This window comes from Cebus imitator, unplaced genomic scaffold (genome assembly GCF_001604975.1).
Source record: "Cebus imitator isolate Cc_AM_T3 unplaced genomic scaffold, Cebus_imitator-1.0 Scaffold66, whole genome shotgun sequence".
NCBI classification, from domain to species: Eukaryota; Metazoa; Chordata; class Mammalia; order Primates; family Cebidae; genus Cebus; species Cebus imitator.
Window position 1 is genome coordinate 3,976,749 of NW_016107381.1, and position 15,782 is coordinate 3,992,530.

Here is a 15,782-nt window from a genome sequence, read left to right on the forward strand (position 1 = left end):
TTGATTCTTTCATTTCTTCACTTCACCGGAGACAAAGTCCATCATGACACAGTATGTGTAATGAGGACACATTTTCCTTGAAAACTAACATTTAAGTGCCATTTTAACTTTTCTTCCACACTTTCACTACAATATATTAACTGACAGCACCACCTATCTTTCAATGAAAGCTTAACCAAAAAATAGGTTTATATTTAGCATCATGCCCGTAGGCTGGCATATACAATTTAGTATAAAATTAAGTCGAAAGTGCAAAAAAATTTTTAAAAATCTAAAAATAAGAGTTTCATTTGACACATACTTACATGGCAGGGGAGATACCATGATCACAAAGGTGGTTTTCCCAGGGCGAGGCTTATCCATGGCACTCTGGATGTGATGACCCCTGCGATTTTCCCAAATGTGGGAAACTCAACTGTATAATTTGTGGTAGTGGGGGACTGCATTCGTGCTTCCCCCTGGTTAAAAAAAAAAAAAAAAAAGTTTCAGTCGACCCTATATGAAATACCTATAACAATATATATATGAAGTTCTTAGTAATGTTTCAAACCAAGGAGTCTGGCTAGTCATACATCAACGACTTTAATTTGGCACAAAATAGTGAATGTAACTAAAAATTGCAATCAGGGAGAAGCAGGGCTATTTTGACTTACAAATTCTAACAGTCATTGACATTTTCACATTCAAGTATTAACTGGAATGTGTGTTGCCTTTTCCTTAGAAGTAGACCCAATATTTTACTCATTTTCTCATTCAGACAAGAAAAAAACATGAATTGGCAGAAAATTTTATTTTTATTTCCTCTCAGTGTGATACCTATCTATTACAAATAAATTAGTAGTATAATGTGGAAGAGGCCTGGTAGTGTGGCACATAGTTCAAACCAAGCATACAATACTCCTTTCTCAGTGTTATATTTTGATCTCAAACTACAACAAAATTCTTTTTAGAAATGAAAACTTCCTTACATAAACTATCTCCCATCAATCAGTACAGAAATACCAGAGAAAATATTTTTGGTTAGAATGAACAAGAATTTGTACCAAAAGCTGAGAAGTCAAACCATGAGAAGCAGCTGATATTATGAAAAGCCTGGTTATGAGGTCTATGAAGAATTAAAATAAATTTACACAGCTACTTCCCTTGTGCAGTTCAACTCTCTAAGGCAAGCTGAGTAAATATTAACTTCCATTTCACCTACAGGGAAACAGATGCACTATTGTTTATGTATGTCAGTCCATGAAAAGAAGAACTCTCAGCCAGGCTTATATATGGCTGCCTCATCATCTTCTGTTCCTCAGATATAAAAATTAAAACAAACAAACAAAAAGAACGGCCCAGAACAATAGTTCATACCTGTGTAATCCCAGCACTTTAGGAGGCCAAGGTGGGCGGATTGCCTGAGTCCAGGAATTTGAGACCAGCCTGAACAACACGGTGAGACCCTGTCTCTAAAAAAATATACAAAAATTAGCTGGGCATGGTGGTGCATGCCGGCAGTTCTCAGCTACTTGGGAGGCTGAGGCAGGAGGATCACTTGAGCCTAGGAGGTCAAGTTTGCAGTGATCTGTGATCACACCACTGCACTTAAAGCCTGGGCAACAGACTAAGACTGTCTGATGGAAAACAAAACAAAAACAAAACCAAATAAACAAAAAAAATCAAATGATTTCAATTAAAACCAACATTGGAAATAATGTGACAAAAACATTACTTTGAAAATAGCATTTGGTTATAATTTTTGGTGTAATTGTTAATATGACAAAAGTTTTGAAGACTTTTTTTAAAAATGGCTTGTGAAACTGAGTTGGATAGTTTGATTAAGCATTTTCTTCACAATTAATACACTAGGGTGCTAATATTTTAGAAGGCTCTTTTGTCAGGGCTTATAATTCGTCATACCATACAGCTTGTACCAGGTATGTGATTCATGTCAGCCGATACTAACATGAACCTTTTTGTAACAAGTTAATTAAATTACCACTCATTATCATCCAATTTAAATACAGTTATCTTGACAGTTATAGCAGAGTTGCCAAAAGAGAGAAATAAGTTCTTCTAAACTTTATAATAATTAGTGAAAATTTCATATTATTAATGGAATAAAAAGGGTAGTTCTCATCTGTTGGGCTTCATAAGTCTTCTATTCTCTTTCCAAAGTTTCTAACATACTTTCCTAATGTCATACTAATTTTAAATTCCTTCTTTCTTCCTGTAGAGCCCCTTTTAAGGTGTTCTAAAAGAACTACTAATCAACTTCAAGGTTTACTGAACTTTTGTGTCTGAACATTTAAGATACAATAGAAACGTTTATATTTTCTCACATTTTATTGTACAATACAAAACCAATTAAATGCATTAGGAAATGATATTTTGTGTTTAAATAAAAAATAACAAAATGACAAGAGATAACACAATTTATTTAAATATATTCCAACTCAAGATGAAGGCGAGCGGTTTACCTAGAAAGGTTTATATGTTTTAACTATAGTTTTTCATTGAACCATTTTTTTGAAATGTCTTTCTTTTCATTCATGCTTCTTTTCTTCTTTCACTTTAGAAGTTCACAGTGTTATATAAGTGAAAAACAAGAGAGATAGAAACCACCCTAAACATATGGCTTTATGTACATAAAAATTCAATAATGTTGCTATAACCCCTAATACAGTATGATCCTTATTTATTATCCAGAATAAACTTCTGTACATATTAAATTCTTCAAGTATATCTAGAGCAGTGCTTGTTAAAGTGAGGTCCCACTGCTAAGTTAATGGGTATCTCTTTGAAGATCACTTCTAACTTCAACACAATTATTGTAGAGTTGTAACAGTTTTTTTATTTTACATGTATCATACATTCTCAAATATTCTAAAATGCTCAAATGAGCCAAACATATACTTTGATTTGCATCTAGTTTAATATTCCCTTTATACAGCACCAGAGGTTAAAAATGGATTTGAGTAACCAAATATTCTCTTTCCTTTATTAGTTACAGTTTATCGTCATTTATTTTATAGCATTAAACCCAAATTGAAAATGAAGACACCCTGGGTCAAATGCTTTGACCTTAAACATTTCATCCACTTCATACTTAAATACCTAGTTGTTTTTCTATAATGTATGTTTCTTGGTAAAAACTACTGAATCAACTAAGCCGAAACCAGCTTATCTTTGAGGATTAGGCAAGTCGGATAGGATTCTCTAGGTTTGCTTTAAAACTTTTAAGAAATCTGGTTGCCAGTTCGTCATCAACCACTCGACTGTCACTTGACATTGTGACTGTGATGAGCTGGCGCTGCTGCAGTTTGGCATTTCCCTCTTCATCCTCAGTGAGCTTCAGCACAGGTCGGAACCTCCCAACAGCCAAAATGCAGGCCTGAGGAGGGTTAATCACTGCAGTAAATTCATCGATGCCAAACATCCCCAAGTTGGAAATACTAGAGAGAAAACAAAAAGCTCTGAGGGAGGTACATCCTTATCAAAGTCCCCTTTCCATGAAGCATGTATTTTATATATTTTACTAGGCAGTGTAATAAGGCAAGAAAAAAATATATATAAGTACTGAAAAAAGGGAAAATTTAGTATTCACAAATAAATTGTGTACTTAGGAAAAATAAGACGCTACAGATAACTAGTAAAAGTAATAAGTAAATTTATTTATGTCGTCAGATAAAAGGTCAATATAAAAAACCCATTTTATATCTAGAGTCATGTTTCATATAACAAAGGATCACATATACAATGGTGCTCTTATAAGATTATAATAGAGTTGAGGAATTCCCTATTGCCAAGTGGCATCATAGCTGTGAAAAATGTCATATTGCAATTACTTTATTTTAAAAATAAATTTAGTGTAACCTAAGTATATAGTGATTATAAAGTCTACAGTAGTATATAGTGATGTCCTAAGCCTTCATTCACTCACTGATTCACCCAGAGCAATTTCTAGTTTTGCAAGCTCCATTCACGGTAATTGACCTAAACAGGTATACCATGTTTTATTTTTTATATTTTTACCGTACATTTTAAACTGTTTAGATATGTTTAGATACCCAAATACTCACCATTGTGTCACAATTGCTTATGGTATTCAGTAGAGTAACATGCTGTACAGGTTTGTAGGCTAGAAGCAACAGGCTACATCATACAGCTTAGGTGTGTAGTGGGCTATACCATCTAGGTTTGTGAAAGTATACTCTATGTGTGATGAAACTGCCTATGTATTTCTCATATCCCCATCATAAAGTGGCAAATGACTCTATATACAAGTTGCTATAATTAGAAAATAAAAATTTAAGACAATGCCATTTATAATAGTATCAAAAAAAAAATACCAAAGAATAAAGCTAATGAAACATATATAAGACCTCTACACAGAAAACTGGAAAACATAATTGAAAGAAATCAAAGAACTGAATACACAATGGTTTCTACCATCTTCACTGGTTAGAAGACTCAATACTGTAAGGATGTCAATTCTCAAATCATCAAAAAAATTAATGCAATCACAATCAAGATTCTAGCAAGGTGTGTATGTGTGTGTGTGCGCGCGCGCGCGTGTGCGCGTGTGCAAATCAATGTTAGATTTTATTTGGAAATATGAAAAGCCAGAATGCAATCTTGAGGGCAAACAAAACTGGAAGACTTCATTATCAGCTGTCAAGAGTTGTAGTTTGGTGGCAGTAAACAAAGGACAGAGAAACGGGCCAGTGGAAAAAAACTGCACAGAACCGGACCAATATTTAAATAAACACTTTTTCAATGCCATGAAAAAAGAGAGATCAATATTCAATAAATGATGCTGTTCAAACTTAGTATCCATCTGGGGGGAAAAAGAGAACTTTGAACTTCACATTATATATAAAATCCAATTTCAGATGAATTGTGATCTACATGTGAAAAGTAAAGTAAAATGCTTTTAGAAGATAACACAGAAGAGTAACTTCATGACTCTGGGATAGGCAAAATATCCTAATAGAAAACAAATAATGTCAACTAAAAGGAAAAATACTGATAAAAAGGAATTCATTAGAATTCAGAACTTCCGTTTACTTAAAAAAATTACCGAGAGAGAGCCCCAAAGGCAAGTCACAGAGTGTGAAAGGTATCTGAAACAATATACATCCTACAAAGGACTGTGCAACTGCAAATAAGAACTATATATCATTTTTTTTAAATGGACACCAGACTGCAATGGGTATTTTACCTCATGAATTACCAGATACCAAATGGCTGATGAGTGAAAAGTACTCAACATCATTAATTTGCACATCACTGACCACAAAGAGTACCACTGCACACTCCAAGAATCGTTAAAATTTAAAACCTAACATTAAACAATGGCAAGAATGCGGAGCAACAGGAATTCTCAGGACTGCTGATGGAAGTATAAATTTGTATAATCATTTGGAAAACTATTTGGCAGTATCGACTGAAGCTTCTAACTTAGGAATTCTACTTTTAGGTCTATACAACAAAAAGTGTACACATATTCACCATAAGACAACAATAAGAATGTTCATAGCATCATTATTTGTAATAGCACCGAACTGGAAGCAACACAAATGCCCATCAACAGTAAAACGCATTCTGGTATATTTATACAATAGAGTATTATATACTGCAATAATAACATATAAGTGGCTGTTTCACACAGCAATATCACAGACATTGATATTGTGGAGGTCAGATACTAAAGAATACATAGTATTTATCACTCCATGTTAGTCAATGTCCAAGGAACGTTTAGTTCAACACTGATAGGTTCCTACTAGCTTTAATATGAAAGCCTGACTAGTCTGAAGAATATTTCCCCATATTGTGTTGTCTAAATAATTTTTAGATTAAATTTAAAAAAATATTTCAGATAAATGAAAGGCTGACATGGATTTTTATATCTGTTTGATGCTATGAATAATTAAGAGTTTAAATTTTACCTAAAAGACCCTCCTTGGTATTCTTCAGGCAACAATTTTCCATCTCTTGCTTTCTTTGACAGAGCCTGAGAAAAATATAAACAGAGTATGACAACCAACAAAATGTTATACAGTTGATCTTGTCACTTGAAATATCTGTATGTGGTACACTCTCAATCTGATATGCCTTGATTTGACTTTGTTACCTATATAAAAATAATTTTCTCTAATTATAAGAACAAAAGCTCAGATAATTTAAAAAACTAAAAATGTTAATCAAAACTCTAGAAAAATCACTTCCTTTAACAATTTTTCAAAAATGGGAATTACCCTGTGTACCATCAATTACTATGCAGAATGCTTTAGAGTTTGCTATGTACGCAATGAAATTTTCTATTTTGCCTATAAAACTTTTTATTGTAAGAAAAAAATACAAGAATCCATTCTGGTCAATTTAGTGTTTTTTTTTTGTTTGTTTGTTTGTTTGTTTTTTTGAGAGGGAATCTTACTCTGTCGCCCTGGCTGAAGTGCAGTGGCATGACTTTGGCTTACTGCAACCTTCATCTCCCAAATTCAAGCGATTCTCCTGCCTCAGCCTCCAGAGTAGCTGGGATTACAGGCACCCACCACCACGCCCAGCTAATTTTTTGTATTTTTAGTAGAGATGGAGTTTCACCATGTTGGTCAGGCTGGTTTCTTCCTGACCTCAAGTGATCCACCTGCCTTGGCTTCCCAAAGTCCTGGGATTACAGGTGTGAGGCATTATGCCTGACCGATCTAGTGTGTTTTAAATATATTATCTAATGGCAGCCAAAATAGTATACCCACAATCCTACAGCCAATATTCAGTTTTTATCTTTCTGGTTTGCTTCATTTTTACCCACAATCTCAATCTCACACAATGGTTATAAAAAATAAAATTTTATATTTCATTATTCAATATTATATGTATCCTCTATGTTGTCAGCCTTCAGAAATGATTTTTAAATGTTTGTTCCTAAAGAATGCATCTGCCTAATTTACTTGGTGATTTCCCAGTGTTATAATTTGTTTCACTAGTTTCTTCTAAATTATTTCAGGTAAATTTTCAGAAGTGGAATTGCAGTGCCCTAGAGCACAGACTTCTTTTGGTTCTTGATCCTATAGCTAAATCATTTCCTTAATGAGCTAGTCCAATTTATACTGCCACAAGGAATATAAGGATGCAGTTGATTCATATCACTCTTGATCATATCGATTTCTAAAAATCTTACAGAAGACAAGACAGATGACACATTAATTAAATTTTCCTCTCACTTGTACTTGGAATTAATCATGTTTCTGTTAATTTTTATTTTTCAGTGCTTCAAAAGCAAGGGAACAGAGGTTGAGTCATGATATATAAACAATAATGCATTAAGAGGAAGGGTAGGGAAAAATGAAGTCACTGTCATTTGGGTAGATAAAATAAATGAGGGGTTTGTATTACATAGGCACCATTACAATCACAGTTGATTAACTATTTAACTTTAACTCATAGATGAAAATGATTACAGGTGTATACTATTTAGATATAGTTATTTATAACAATATTTGGATCCAAAGTAAAAAATGAGATGAACTTTGACTTATATAGTTCTTGGAATAACAGGAGAGAGAATAATCGACAAATGCATTTTTCCTCCCTTAAGCAAGGTAACTGTTCACATGATTTGAAAAGATACATATATGAACTTTGTGCATTCATCTCAGAGAGTTGAACCTATGTTTTGATTCGGCAGTTTAGAAATGCTTTTTGTGTAGAATCTAGACAGGAATACATCAGTGTCCACCGTGGCCTATAGTGAAAAACCAAATATTGGCTAATAAAACCTAAAAGCAAGCAATGGGCAGTTTTCAAAGGCAGATGGTCTCAATATATCCTGAATTACCACACTGAAACAAATGCAAAAAATTCATTTTAATAACTAGATTGCAAGCACATATACTAAATGCAAAACAAAACACACACAAAACCTAAACTCTCTAGATCCTAAATATATCAACAGGAAATTCTTGTCAGTGAACTCTAGTAAGAGTCTGAAACAGGTATGGAGTCTAAGAAGGACTGTCGATTTTATAAATTTGTAATTATCATTGGACTCTCCTGGCAATGTGGACTTAAAAGCAAAGGTATATGTTACTTGAAGCATCTAGCTGAAAGAATAAAAAATGACCAGCAAATATTTTTACAATATAACACATGCCCTGTTAATTCATTCAGAAAAACTTACTGAGTACTTATAAAGTAAACTTTCGCCTCTGCCTTTTAATACTGTTATAAGTAATGAAGAATTAAGAATAGCACAGGATCCATGGCATGTTACTACATTACTTTATTCAGGGAATACCAACTTGAACTTGGCTGGGGCATGCCTACAGCCCCCACACTGGCATCCTTGGGATTACTGAGGGTCAAGAAGTAAATGTGTAGTACAAGTGTTCTTAACCTGGGGTTCATGGATGAATCTGCGGAAAGCCACAAACTGATGAAAAATTAATTTCAATAAAACAGGTTTTACTGAAATTTGTTTTAAAATAAATTCAACAAGCAACGACTGCATTCCAAGCACTCTTCTAGAATTAGATAAATGGCAATGGACAGTGAGCATCAGACAGTAGGGAACACAGAAGGGTGAACAAATAAATGAACAAGGTAATTTTCAAAGAGTAACAAACCATATGAAGACAATAAAACAGGGTAATGAGATAAGAGTGTTAGGGAATTGGCCGGGTGTGGTGGCTCACGCCTGTAATCTCAGCACTTTGGGAGGCCGAGGTGGGTGGATCACCTGAGGTCAGGAGTTCAAGATCAGCCTGGCCAACATGGTGAAACCCTGTCTTTAAAAAAAAAAAATCTTAATTAAAAAAAAAAAAAGAAAGAAAGAAAGAGTGTTAGGGAGCTATTTCAGCTATGGAAGCTGCAGAAGGCCTAAGAAATTAGCAAGTGAATGGAGAAACCAATGATGAAAAGAGCCAGCCAAGTGTCCATCAGAGGGAATATGTACTGGATAGTATGTCTGCTAGTGAGAATCCAGAGCTCAACCAGTCCACGATCCCACAGTCTTCTCAAAAAGACTGATCCTGCCTCACCAGGTAGGCAGTCTTGGTCTCTGCTGTAGGTTCTCTAATCCACTGCCTATTTGCTAAGACCACAACCTCACATTCCTTCTGGAATCCTCACTGCTTCTTTGGCAGAGTACTCTTCCGTTTGACTCAGGTCTCTTCTTTCTTAACCCTTTTCTCTCCCACTCGCAAAAATAAGGAGGAATAAGTAGTCCTCCCTTATTTGTGGGGGATACTCCAAAGACCTACAGTAGATGCATAAAATGGCAGACAGCACTGAACTCTTTAGATACAGTCATGTGCCACATAAGGATACTTAGGCCAAAGGCAGAACACAAATATGACAATGGTCCCGTAAGATGACAATGGAGCTGAAAAATTCCTATCACACAAATACTTACCATTGTAGTACTATTTTCTTATACTATTCAATACAGTAATATGCTGTATTGCAGGTTTGTACCACACAAAGCCTTGGTGTATAGTGTAGCAGTCTCTAACATCTAGGTTTGTGTAAGTACCCTCTATGATGTTCACACAATGAGAAAATCACCTAACCGTGCATTTCTCAGAATGCATCCCTGAAGTGATGCATGCCTGTACTATTTATTGCATGACTGTACTATTTATTCCTACACATACATACTTATGATAAAGTTTAATTTAAAAATTAAGCACAGTAACAGATTAACAACAATAACTAATTATAGAACAGGCCAGGCACAGTGACTCTCGCCTGTAATCCCAGTACTTTAGGAGGCCCAGGTGGATGGATCACGAGGTCAGGAGTTCAAGATCAGCCTAGCTAAAATGGTGAAACCTCATCTCTACTAAAATAACAAAAATTAGCCGGGTGTGGTGGCGGGTGCCTGTAATCCCATAATCTCAGCTACTTAGGAGGCTGAGGCAGGGAATTGCTTGAACCCGGGAGGTGGGGGGAGGTTGCAGTAAGCTAAGATCCGCCACTACACTCCAGCCTGGATGACAGGGCAAGACTCTGTCACAAAAAAAAAAAAAAAAAAAAAAAAAAAAAAAAAAAAAAAAAAAAAAAAAAAAAAACGAAAAAACCCCAGAACAATCTCAACAATGTAAATTTATATGAATGTGGTCTCTCTCAGAATATCTTGTATAGCACTCACCTATTTTCAAATTTGGTTGACCGCAGGTAACTAAAACCCGTGAAACCTTGGATAAGAGAGAACTACAGTATCTTAAATTCCAAATCAAAAGGTTGGACTTAGAGACATAGAAAACCAATGATTGAACTCCTTTTCTTCTACCTGGTGAATCAACTAATTATGGTGCATTTGGTAGAACTGTTGAGTCTTTAGCTATTCTTCTTGTTTATTTCTCAAAGTCCAGGAGCTGTTTCTCTAGTATTTTTTTTTTCCCAGAGAAAACATTACTGATTCTAGAAAGTTGATAACCTGACCACTACTAGTTATAAAACTAGTATGTGAGAAATAGAAAAGCTGAGTGGTTGGGTACAGGCTCTACTACAGTCTGACTGGGTTCTCATGCTGGCTACATCATTTAGTATAAGATTTGGAGCAAATTATTTAACCTCTCTTTTTTTCCCCATCAGGTGCTTCATCAACCATATCAAATTATTATCTTATACTCGATAGGGTGGTTTTAAAGAGGATTTACATAAAAGGCTTACAGCAAAAACTGGTACAAAGTATGGCAGCTGCTATTATTGTTAGAGTTGTTAAAATTGTTAAACTGTAAAAATACTTCTAGAAATTATATGTCTTTAAACAAGAGGATTACAAATACTATATTCATATATGAAATAGCCATTTTTCTCTCTGGGCTGGAACAGATTTTACCCTGGAATTAAAATCTTTCTAAATTTTATCCGTTTAAATACATAAACATTCTACTTTTTAATAAGCCATAGCACAAAGCCTGATGTAGAAATACTGACAAGAATCAAACTGTATAAAATGACACTATTCCATAAATGGAATATTGCCGTTTATCCTGTTTGGGGGACAGGGGTAAAATATAACATTAAAGCACAGGACAGAAAATCCATTTATTACCAACTTTACAACCCACTACTATACTCGCACACTCAAGCAGACACTGTTTTTTTGCACAGTAAAGCCGAATTCAATATAATCTTGCTTGACTTGGAATTGAGTCAAAATTTACACTGAATATGAAGAACGCACACACACTCTCTCTCTTTCTCTCTCTCAGGGTTTCTACTTGGTGCATACATATTTTTAATGCCTACTAGTCCACAGCAGCTAAATGAACATATCTCTATAGAGCCTATCTAAAATATTTAGTTTTTAAGCCACAGTTTAAACCATACAGGTTTTAAAAATATCTTGCTTACAAGATAAACCATTTCAGCAATAAACTAATTTTGCAGGCACTCAGATGTCTCTCTATTACACACAGGTGTGCACACACATACTCTGTCTGTCTCTCTTTCTTTCTCTCTCTCCTATAAACTAGAGAACTACTATGCTAAATAGGCCATACAAGGTGACTGCTTCTCATGGGAGGCCTCATATTTCTTCTGAGTACAGCCAAAGGCGATTGATTATCTCTACCAGGCTGTTATGCCCCTGTACCATGTGATACACTGGCCTGGCATGAGTGACCTGTCCAACAAGAATACTTCATAAAGTACTACATGGTGGACCAAATCAAACCTTCCTTTTTGGTAACTTTGAGGGAGAAAAAGCAAAGAGGAGGTAGAGAAGTAAACAATTAGACAGGAAAAAAAAAGGTAAACAGTAAAAGGAAGGAGAAAGGTGGTTTAATAGAAAGATCACTCAGTAGGGGCTCTAGAATCAAACTGCCTGGGTTAACTAGTCCTCATTGTCACTGCTTTCTAGCTGTACTGCCTTAGGCAAATTTGTCAAAGTTGCTAAAACTCAATCTCCTGAATTTCAAAAAGAAGTTAAGGTTCCAATTGTACTGGGTTAATAGGATTAAATGAAGCACTTAGCCCAGTGCCGGGCATAGTGTAAGAACAAGAGTGAAGGGCTGATCAGAGAGCAGGGTGGGAAAGGGAAGCAGGCAGAATGAGAAGCACACAGGGCAGCCAGAGCTCAGCAAACTCTGAGTTCCTGCTTTAGTTACAGGAAATGCCCAAGGACCACAGAGACCACTACACTCCACAGGGTTATGACCGCCCTTCCCATTGCTGTGAGGCCCAGCTGACAGGCTGGTGAGACTGCTCCTTACCTCTTAAACGTATGGTCTTTCAGGGTGCAAGGAATGGAGAAAGCTAACATAGCTACTTAAGAATTACATATTATAGCAGCAAAATTTGTAAATTGTTCAGAATCAAGGAAATCTTCCTATAATGGTTAATTCTAAAAATTTAATGTATATAAAAATAAGGAAATTCTAGCTCTGCAGTTCAGTTCCGTAACATTATAATAGTACTTTATATTTTACCGGTTGTTTCAACACTTAATCTCATTTAACCTTCACAAAAACACAGATGAGTATTCTCAGTGTTGCTGAAAACCCTTGATAAATATAAGGAACATACCATATCCCAGCAAACCAATCTCTACTACTTTGACTTTTGAATTGACCAAATTAATGCTATCTTTTTCTTTCTCTTTTTTTTTTTGGAGATACAGTGTCCTGCTCTGTCATCCAGGCTTGAATGCAGCTGAGATAACAGGTGTGCACCACCATGCCGGGCTAATTTTTGTATTTTTAGTAGAGATGGGGTTTCACCATGTTGGCCAGACTGGTCTCAAACCCCTGGCCTCAAGTGATCCACCTGCCTCAGACTCCAAAGTGCTGGGAATAAGGCATGAACCACCATGTCCCGCCTCATCTTTCATTTAACAGTTGCATTTTTATCTATACGAACACTTTCTGCAAATCTTTTCAAAGAGGAGTGAAGACCTAAAAATATCGATTCTAGTGGGTTCACTTTTAATTATATCTACCTCTAAAATTCCACGTAAACCCAATATTTATGGGTATGCTTTTAAAGCTAGATTAACTTGTACATATTTATTTATTTTGAGTAAGAAGGTTTACACAGTTATATACTGTTGGCTCCCCAAAGAAGTCTTACCTTCTATCTTTTATTGCCTTTTTAAATTTATAAATTGTTCTGCCACTATATATATAACAGGTCCTTGGCAAATGGAAAGAGAATCACTTAACCAATGAATCAGAAATTTTCAGTGCAATCACTTTGAGACTTGTGATACTTCTGTCAAAAAATACCCTTTGAAATTACTGAGGCTGTCAAAGCCGCCCCACTGCCTATGTTCTTGTCTATTCAATGTGCTGTTTTTTTGGTGAAATAAAATTCCTTTACACTGGAGTTACAAAAACTGCTTTTCAAGAAATCCTGAAAAAATAAAGCAACTTTGCCTCTAGAACACTAAGTTCATTTTTATTTTTTTTGAGATGGCATCTCCCTCCGTTACCAGGCTGGAGTGCAGTGGTGGATCTCAGCTCACTGTAATCTCTGCCTCCCGGTTCAAGTGATTCTCATGCCTCAGCCTCCCAAGTAGCTAGGATTACAGGCACGCACCATCACACCCAGGTAATCTTTGTATTTTTAGCAGAGACAAGCTTTCACCATGTTGGCCAGGTTGGTCTTGATCTCCTGACTTCGTGATCCTCCTGCCTCAGCCTCCAAAAGTGCTGGGATTACAGGTGTGAGCCACCGCACCTGGCCACGAAGTCATTTTATTGGTCTTAATTTTAGAGAAGTGAATACACTTTAAGAATAAAATGTTATCAACACTGAGGTCTATCTATCACCACTTTCACAGAAATACAGTTTCAGCTTAACTTCAACTTTAAAACCTACCTGAAATAGCATCTTTAGGGTTGAATTCTGGACTTTGGAAAATAAAGCTCATCTTTAGCATGAATGAAATTATTCTCTAATTTATTTATATGTTATTTCTTAATTTTTGAATATTAAATTTTCTTATAATGGGTTATACTTGGATAAAAACTTTAAAAACCTATATATGTGACAATCATTTGAAATAGCTCTCCCCTTCACACACACACAAAATCACAGTCTGACTAGATTAAGTCAAGACTTTATCAGAAAGTAATTATGCACAACTATATGCTAACATTTTGAAAGCCTGATCTTCCTTAAGACATACCTTTACAGAGTCAGCAATTTCCTGGATACCCTTAGCAGCAGCATCTTTAATGACTGGTGTAATTAAGCCTTTATCTGTTGCCACAGCCACTGAAATGTCAATACATGGCAGTTGCTTTGGGCCCTCTCCATCCCAGCTTACATTAACATCTGGCATTTGCTAGAAACAGAAAAAACATGTTATTAAAAAACCACCTTTAGACCAAGGTGGTTACAGAAAAATAAAATTATTGTGCATTTTCCAAAGTGAACATAGCTAGACAAAAGAAAATAAAAATTTGGTTTGAAAAAATGGTTTGAATTTCCGTGTCAATTATCTTTCATGTTTGCCAAGAATAATTAAACATACCACCTTTTATATATATTTTATTGCACTTTATGTTCTGGGGTACATGTGCAGAACACGCAGGATTGTTGTATAGGTACATACCTGGCAAGGTGGTTTGCCGCCTCCATCCCCCCATCACCTACCTATATCTGGCATTTCTCCCCATGGTATCCCACCCTAACCTCCCTACCCTCCGCTGTCCCTCCCCTAATCCCCCACAACAGACCCCAGTGTGTGATGCTCCCCTCCCTGTGTCCAGGTGTTCTCATTGTTCAACAGCCACCTATGAGTGAGAACATGCAGTGTTTGATTTTTTTGTTCTTGTATCAGTTTGCTGAGAATGATTATACCACCTTTTTGAAGCAAGTTTGAAGAAACTCTGATGAGGTACATGTTTTGATCTCTTTATATCATGGTGGGGAAAAAAAGGGCTTTCTTTCCTGATTGCTAGAAGGTATTTAATGTCTGTTGTACTTCTTACCTCATATGATAATGAACATGATCTTGAGGGGAGGAGGAAAGTGGAAAAGGGTAATGATATTAGATCACATTATTCCTTCAGCATGAAGGAAATCTTACTTTCTAGCCCAGCTCTGGGATATATATATATAAGCAGGTCTTCAATAAATTACTTCCCTATTTAAAAGAGATTTCATAAGCTTCATAAACACATGACATATACCATATAATATGAACATACATACATTTAACATGCAAGCAACTATACTGAGGATGAAAAAAAGGATCAAATTACTAAATGCCTGGAAACCCTGTCTATTACTAATGTTTCCCTGTATCACAGGTGAAAATGATGCTGAAAAACAGAAATCAAAAGCAAATTTCTGTTATCCAAAATTCTGTTTTCTAACAAAGATGATCCAGGCCTCCTGGCATGTCATTTAAGCATGGCAATATACAATTTGATTCTACTCTATCTATCTCATTTTACTTGTGACCACTCCCCTGAGATGAATCTTCCACTTGGCTCACTGTCATGCTACGCTCACTTCCATTTCAAGGCTACTTTCACATTGCTTTTCAATTGCTCTTCCATTTTTCCATCTTTCAAGACTCAGTTCCTTCACTCATTCAACAATGTCACTATGTTAAAAGGATAAAGTCCCAACCCCTCAGAAGATTTGCAATTCTTCATAGACACCACTAAAAAAGAAACAAACAAACAAACAAAAAAGCCCTGATAAATGAAGAATATCTGGCAAATAAATTTAATTATAAAATGTAAAGAAAACCTACAGCACACGGTCAAAGCTGTATTAAAAATCTCTCTCTCTTTTTTTTTTTTTTTTGAGACAGAGTCTTGCTCTGTCAC

General features: G+C 35.6%; 1 protein-coding gene and 1 non-coding gene across 3 annotated transcripts in view; one reads left to right on the forward strand and one right to left on the reverse strand.

Moving 5' to 3' along the window:
* Positions 1-297: 297 nt before the first annotated feature.
* On the forward strand, positions 298-461 carry LOC119471620. Its single transcript, XR_005200680.1, has one exon. It is a non-coding gene; the product is annotated as a U1 spliceosomal RNA (small nuclear RNA).
* Positions 462-2,399: 1,938 nt separating this feature from the next.
* Positions 2,400-15,782, reverse strand: part of PDHX (pyruvate dehydrogenase complex component X) — a 79,787-nt gene continuing 66,404 nt past the window's right edge. Inside the window, exons 9-11 of one of the 2 annotated variants that reach the window (XM_017530526.2) lie at positions 14,126-14,284; positions 5,937-6,001; positions 2,400-3,437 (exon numbers count right to left, since the gene is read on the reverse strand). In XM_017530526.2, the coding sequence (XP_017386015.1) occupies positions 3,179-3,437; positions 5,937-6,001; positions 14,126-14,284 (483 nt within the window). In that variant the 3' untranslated portion in view covers positions 2,400-3,178. The remainder of the gene's footprint in view (positions 3,438-5,936; positions 6,002-14,125; positions 14,285-15,782) is intronic. The other variant, XM_017530527.2, reaches the window with a different exon arrangement.